General features: G+C 55.9%; 1 protein-coding gene across 1 annotated transcript; it reads right to left on the bottom strand.

Moving 5' to 3' along the window:
* Positions 1-1061: 1061 nt before the first annotated feature.
* Positions 1062-6780, bottom strand: LRRC73 (leucine rich repeat containing 73). Its single transcript, XM_065736294.1, has 6 exons — positions 6340-6780; positions 5783-5943; positions 4858-4980; positions 3702-3802; positions 2933-3116; positions 1062-1613 (listed from the first exon to the last, which is right to left on the bottom strand). The coding sequence occupies exons 1-6, from the start codon at positions 6609-6611 to the stop codon at positions 1543-1545; spliced, it is 912 nt and encodes a 303-aa protein (XP_065592366.1). The 5' UTR covers positions 6612-6780; the 3' UTR covers positions 1062-1542.
* Between the last annotated feature and the right edge of the window lie 258 nt (positions 6781-7038).

The following is a 7038-nucleotide window of genomic DNA, read 5'->3' as shown; positions in this document are numbered from 1 at the left end:
TCATGGAGTCAAGTAAGAGCAAATTCTCCATTTCAGAAACCAAGACAGATTATCCTGGAGGAGTTCTATAATTCTAGTGATTATTTTTTTGTTGTTTTTTTTTTCTTCTGTGTGGTGAAAGTGGTTTGGAGCTGACAGGAGATGCTCAGATAGGAAGTCCTCTTCATGCGAGAGAGAGCGGGTTACTGATACCAGCACTTCCAAGAGTTTTGTTTTCATGATTGAAGGGGGCTCTCACATGTTATGCAGATGTTTGCCTTCCTGTAGCACTCTGTTTCCCAAGATCCATCCTCGTGGCAGCAGGAGACCCTGGGCACCTTCTGGTGTAGGAGTGACACAGGAAGTGTCTTATTTCCATGACTCCATAATTAATGATTTTATTCTGTGCTCCCTTGAGCAGCAGCTGCTGCCACAATTTAATCTTCCAACCTAATGCTAGCCATGAAATACAATCTTCTTCCTTATTTCACTTCAGCAAGTGCAAGGGACACGTGGCTGCAAGCTGCCACACCAGTGGAGCCTTCACCACAGCCTGTACCTCATAGACAGGCTCCAGGCCTCACCTCCAGCAGAAGCGAAGGCCTGGAGGAAAGCAAACAGAACTATGCTGGACCTCACTGCAGGGCCAGGCAGCCCTTTCCTCCAAGGAAGCCCTTCTCCCTGTGCAACAAAGGGAAGAGGGAAGCTGGAAGGATGCTGGTATCCTTCACCCCTGCAGAACAATTGTCTTGCAGCTGGGATCCAGGACCTTGTGCTTCAGGAGGGGTTTGTGCATTCCACCAGGGGCTGACTGGACTTGTTTAAGGTGTTGAAGGAGTCTGCCAGCACCTCACATCCTCCTGCAGGAGCCTGTGCCTGACAGCCTAAAGCTGGCATCCAGCTTCAGCAGAAACTCTTCCCCCGGGTGGCAGTGTGCCTCTCTGTCCCCTGTCCCCCTGCAGCAGGCAGGTACTCACCAGGGCAGGGCAGCATGGAGCTCGCGCTGCAGCTCTGCTGCAGTGTGTGAGGAGCCCGACCCTGGGTGGTGCTGCCACCTGCCGCCCGTGCTATGCCCCCTCCTGTAACTGAGAGGAGAAATACCCATTTTTAGCACCGTTTCTGGCAGCACCATTACCTTGATCTAGTGGGAGCAGAAGGACTGAGGCAGCTGCGAGCAGTGCCACATCTGTGACCTTTATAAAACTCTGGTGTGACAGCAGGACAAGCAATAGAAAGACCATCTCTTATACACATCTGAATAAATACAGCCTGTGCCCTGCAGGGCACAACCAGGCATGGGGAAAGGCAGGGCAGTGTGAGCGACACATGCAGCGACCGGACAACCACAAGCAGCCGACGGGGCGTGTGACGACACAGAGATGTGCAGAGGTTCACTCAGACCAGATTCTGGTGCTCAGAGCCAAAGGAGCATTGACAGGACGTGAAATGCATGAAGAGAGCCCAAGGGCAGCTCACCAGAGGCACGGAGCTGGTGCCTGTGTGCTCTCCTGGCATGCCACACGTGTGGCACTCTCCTTGGCAGAAGCAGGCAGAGTAGCCCAGCTACATCTCTGTTTCTGCTAAGAGGCTGTCACCGAGGCCTGACGTCATCAAGACCATCTGGGAACTGGGATCTGCAGTGAGAGGGAAAAAAACAGTGAGCTTTTGGGGCTGCAGGAGGACATGGAGCTGCTCATCTGATCCAGAGGTGAGGAGGAAGGACTGCAGGCCCCGCAGGGTGAAAGCAAAGTGCTGAGAGGATTTGGGGATTAAGTAGGAGCTAAGCATGCTCAGGTCATGCAGCTAACAGAAATTCTTGAGGGGGTCACTGTTATGAGGTGCCTGGGCAGGGGGAAGGTAGAGACAGCTGCAAGAGACCACGGTGAGCATCTGTACTTGTTGTGTCCCAGCAACCTAGGTCACTTGGCTGTCAGGAACATAGCTCTGATCCCTCTAACCCCCCCTGCACCTTCCTGATACATGTGTGCAGTTACTGGTTGTGCTGACCCAGCTGTGTGTTTAGTCAGCTCTGCGCCTTTAAACCTGCATGTGCTGAGTGGAATCGTTTCAGCTCTAAATCCAGTGTCCAGCTGGGACAAGCTGGCAGGCAGCCCACAGACCAAACCCACCTGGGGTGTGGCACAGCCTTCCCAAGAAGGCAGTGTGAAAGCAGCCATTTTGTGGCAGCACAGGTTGGACATCCTGACTTGCTGTGCTGCGTGAACAGAGGGATTGTGCAGCCCACCCGAGCCTGGCTCCAGGAAGGTGAGAGCAGCTTTCTGGCTTTGCAGTAGTACAGAGCCCCAGCCAGGAGTTGGGCAACTCACTCGAGCGACTCTGATGCAAGGAGGATGGGCACGCATGCCAAATCAGAAACCAGCAGAGTACCAGTTTCTTATCCAGAATACTTTCCAAACAGCAAGAAAAACAATACCGTGTACAAACACAGCAACCTATTGGTATTTCCATTATATACCTTCATTTCTGCTACAAGCCAGTGCACAGAAAGGCTGTGGCACCTGGCTAAACTTACAAGTTTAGGCCACAGGGATGGGATCCTGTGCCAGCTGCAGAGAGGTTCTGGACACAGTGAGGAATGACATGACTTTTGGCTAGGATATCTGGCAGACCCCTAAGATTTTAATGTTCCTACCCTGGGTTTTAAGACTTTGCACAAAGATTTCATTCCTGCAGCATCAGGAAAAATGCCTCTGAAATACCGTTTCTACTCTCTGCAGCAGCTGCATTGTCCTTGGATGTTCCCTCTCCAAGCATGGCTCAGCCCAACACTTTTTCATGTGAAGGCTAAGAGGCTGGAGGCTGTCTGGATTCCAGCTCACAGGGATTGGGGGCAGATACCACTACCCAACCCCACCCTGAGAGATAAGGAAACACCCCAGGCACCCTTATTCCTGCTTGCCAACCCCACCGTGCCAGGTCCCAGAGCTCTTACTGTTCTGGCAGATCCAGGGGTTCTTCTCCCTGGCTGTGACTTCACGAGCCTCCATTTCCTCCTCTTCCTCACCCTCCGAGAGCAGGTCAGAGATCTGCTGCTGCAGCTCAGGACTGATGTTATTCTCTGACAGGATGAGTGACCGTAGGGCCGTGGGGTAATTCTCTACCATGTCTAGCAAGGTCTGAGCAGAGAGCGAGATAAACAGGCTGAGAAACAGCACAAACAGCAGCTAGGTCAACAGCAGCAAGAATTGCAGTACTATCTCCCTGCAAACTCCAGCCCACCTCTTTCTAATATCCACTGTCCTTTGGCTTTGACCTCCCTTTGCCAGACTCTGAGAGCCTGAGGACTTCCCATCTTTTTGTGGGAAGAGCTGAGCCTGGATATTCTTGCTTCATCAAAGAGAAGGGGATTGCTCTACACCCTGTTGCTCCCACGTACCTGGGAAGTCCCATCTCTCAGGGGAAAGTCTATGCTACCACACCTTGCCCCATCTGTACATAGTGCTTTATCTCTGATCCTCCACTACAAATTCACCAAATAGAGCTGTGTGGCTTTTCCCTGATGAACTGAAGAAAGCAAAACAGCCCTAAGGCTGGAGCTGTGGCTTCTGAGCTCCACCTGTGGCTGAATGCAACAGGCCAGGGGAAAGCAGCAGCAGCATCTCTAAATGGAAGGGAAGGAACGTGTTCTGCCTCTGTATAGATGGCCAGGACCTATGTCCTTTAGACTGCAGTGATGCTGTAAAAATAACAGGTTTCCTTACCTGGGCTGATTGGTTGGTGAGTCCTGTTCCCTCCAAATCCAAAACTTCAAGGGTTCGACTGGAGGCCACAGCGACAGCAAGCATCCCTGCTACCTGGTCACCTGTAGGAGAAGCAAACCAGGGCTGTGAGCTGTGCCTGCCTTCACTCACATACAACCCCTGCCCTTGCAGGGCTGGGGCTGTCATGGAAACATCCTCTGCAAATTTCTACCGCTGAACAACTTCCAAACCTTGGCTACCTCAGGGAAAAACAAAAGCTGTTAACTGAGGGAAATTTATTTTATTCCCCGAGGAACTGTATCTGCCCACATCTTCCTACTCAAGGCTGTGAGGACCTTTCACTTTCCCTGAAAAGGATCTCAGATGCCGAATAAGGACCTGGATAGCCTAAGGGAAAGTTACAGCCTGGCTGAGGCCTGAGCTGGCTAATGGGCTGTCACCTTGGAAAGGTGAAGAGACTTCTGAGTGGGTGCAGCAGGACTGGGATCAATGCCAGTGAAGGACAGAGAACTCAGGGTGTTCTCCTGCCATTTCCTGGGGATGCAGGGCTGTGACACATCTTCTCCTGAGGAAAACCAGACTGACACCAGGTAACACCCTGGGGCCTTCGCTGCCCAGAAGGGTGACCTGGTTCAACAGGGTCCAGTGAGGTGGGAAGTGCCCACCTGGTACCTGGGGTAGGGAGGCATGGCCTGGTCTCCTCCTCACCACTTTGCGGCAGAGCTGGAGAGTTGGTTTCTATGGCAACCCATGCCAGGCTCTCCTCCTCTCCCCTGCTCCACAGAAAAGAGAAGGGAGGAGCAGGTGCTGTAGGGCCTCTGCCACGCTGATGTTGGGCCCTGGGGCTTCAGCTACAGGGAAGGAGTGAAGGGTCAAACATGACGACAAACGCAAGTAGGCCACCAGCTCCTTTCTGCTCCCTCAGCAGGGCTTGTGGCCACGTTACACTGACCAGCAGGGCTGGCTTCCCTACTGCTGCAGGCACCTGGCAGGGTGAGCTCACTGCTGTGGGCCAGGCAGGACAGTGCAACAAGCTGCCTTGTCTTGCTGGTGATGTTCTGCTGCCTACCTACAGCTGGGTTCCCAGCCCCCCACCAACGCAAACAGCCCAAATGCAGACAGCTGGAAGCACAGCATCCCTTGGTCCCCTGCTTACCCAGGGGGTTGTAGTCCAAATTCAGCACTCGGAGCTGGGAGCTGTGCGCCACAGCAATGGCCAGGCGACCCCAGCCTTTGCTTGTGACACCCGGGTTGGCGCTCAGTGTCAGCTCCTTGAGGCCTGGAGGGGAGAGAGAAGCCAAACCAGACCCTGAGGGCCACCACAGCGGACAGAAGAGAATGAGTTCAGCTAACCAGGAAATGCGGGCCCTGTACTCCAACAGGCTAAAGGGTTTGGAGGAGGTAGCATGAGGTGACAAGTCAGAGAGGATCACAGGGACAGCCTGCACTCAGGAGTAGTGACCAGCTGAGGTAACAGCATCAGTGGCACTGTGAGAATGGACAGGCAAAACTCTGGAGGGAAGAGGTAAAAATCAATTTGAATGCCAGGGAGAGGGGTGGTGTTACCCAGGACATGCTGCTCCACTTTTATGTGGAGCCTTGGAACTCTAAAGATCATCCTCTGTAAAGATCTGAGCCTTAGCACTGAGGCTGTGACCATCTACATACTCTCTGTGTGCACTCACGTGCAGGGACAATTCCTGGGCACTGACAGTAAAGCCAAGAGTGGGGTGAGAAGCACACCATGTATTTATGTGTGGTGATAATCAACAGGCTAGTGCCAAATAATAAATGAAAAGCCCAAGCTGTCCCCTCCTCCAGTTTAAAACACTTCTGTCATGAACCAGAAGCCACCTGTAGGTCCCTGAGCAACTAGCCGCCTGCAGGAGAGATGATACCAGAAAGCCCATGGGAACTCCTCCTCTATCACTTGGTATTTCTGCTTTACATGAGTTGGGTAAACAAGTCCCTCAGCACATGCTTCAGCCTGCCTCTCCCAGGGCTGAGGATTTATGGCTACATCTTTCTGCCCCATGTAAAGCCCCACTGGCTTCCACGCAGCCCACAACCCTCGTGCTTACCAGACTTAGCCCCATCAGGCGGCAGGAGTCCACAGATGAGGTTGATGCCTTCATCACCCAGCATGCAGTCTCCCAGATCCAAAGCCACCAGCGAGGGATGGATGGAGAGCGCAGGGTTGAGGAGAGCCAAGCCTGCATCAGTCAGGGGACTCCCATGGAGGCTGCAGAGGTAAAAGGAAAATCACAACCGCGGCCCCGCAGGAAGGGAGAAGCAGAGGACGACAGATCCTAATGTCAGATGGGGAAAATGTGCTGGGAAGGCCCTGCAGAGGGGCTCAGCCAGCAGCTGCAAAGGCACTCCTCTCCCAGCAGGGATGAAGGGTAGCGGAGGACAAAGTCCTTCGCAGCACCAGGGACGCCCAGGTTTGGGGGGGACAGGACTGAAACCACGCCAACCAGATGGGAGCAGAGCAAACTCCCCCAGCCCGGCGAAGGGTGACGGCTCGGTGTCTGCAATGTCAAGGACGTTCCTCCTCATGCCAGAGCTGGCTGGGAGCCTCCATCCCCACCACGCTGGGCAGACCCGGTCGGGCACCCACCCCTTCCCCGCTACTCACAAGAGGGACTGGACGGAGCGGTTGGTCTTCAGGGCCTCGGCCAGCTGCTTGACGCGGTTGATGTTGGAGACGATGCCCAGGTTGAGGTTGAGCTGCGCCAGGGAGCGGGACTCGGCCACCCCCCGGCAGACGTGCCCGAAGTCGCGCTCCGAGAGCTGGCAGCCGCGCAGCGACAGCAGCCGCACCGAGTTCTCCCGCAGGCTCTCGCAGATGTCCCGGATCTCCGCGCCCGACAGCGTCTCCCCGGAGATCTGGATGGACCCCGGCAGCATCTTCCTCCCGCTCGGGAAGCCGCAGCCCGCCGAGCTCCCGGCGCCGGGAGGGAGCGTCAACGCCGCCGCCACCGGGCACTGCCGGCCCGGCCCACCGCGGCCCCGGGGGCGTCACCGCGCAGCCTTACCGGCGGCCGCCGGGACGCCCCGCTCCCCGCGGCGGGCGACGGGGCCCCGGGGGAGCCATCGGCGGGGGCTAATCCGGAGCGGGGCCCGGGGGGCAGAGCGCGCCGCGCCGACCCGCCGTTCCAGCCGGGGCCGGGCAGCTCCCGCCCCGCCCCGCCCGCACCTGCTGGGCCGCCCCGCCCTCTTCCTCCTCCCGCCCCACGGAGAGCGAGTCCGTCCCGCCCCGCCGGCCCCGCCGCCATGTTGTGCCCCGCCGCCCGCTCGACGCGCACGAGGGGTGTTTGCCATCCTCTGGTGCTGA

The sequence above is a fragment of the Cyrtonyx montezumae genome, unplaced genomic scaffold, assembly GCF_038088225.1.
Source record: "Cyrtonyx montezumae isolate F1298 unplaced genomic scaffold, pur_monq_1.0 scaffold_0, whole genome shotgun sequence".
Classification (NCBI taxonomy): domain Eukaryota; kingdom Metazoa; phylum Chordata; class Aves; order Galliformes; family Odontophoridae; genus Cyrtonyx; species Cyrtonyx montezumae.
Note: the sequence above shows the minus strand (reverse complement) of the source record. Positions and strands in the feature narration are given on the sequence as shown.

Coding starts and splice junctions, on each gene's coding strand:
- LRRC73 (XM_065736294.1), bottom strand. CDS start 6,611: ATGCTGCCGGGGTCCATCCAGATCTCCGGGGAGACGCTGTCGGGCGCG. Junction 4,981..5,782: donor GCCTGATGGGGCTAAGTCTG/GTAAGCACGAGG, acceptor TCTCCCCTCCAG/GCCTCAAGGAGCTGACACTG. Junction 1,614..2,932: donor CCCCTGGATCTGCCAGAACA/GTAAGAGCTCTG, acceptor CTCTCACTGCAG/ATCCCAGTTCCCAGATGGTC.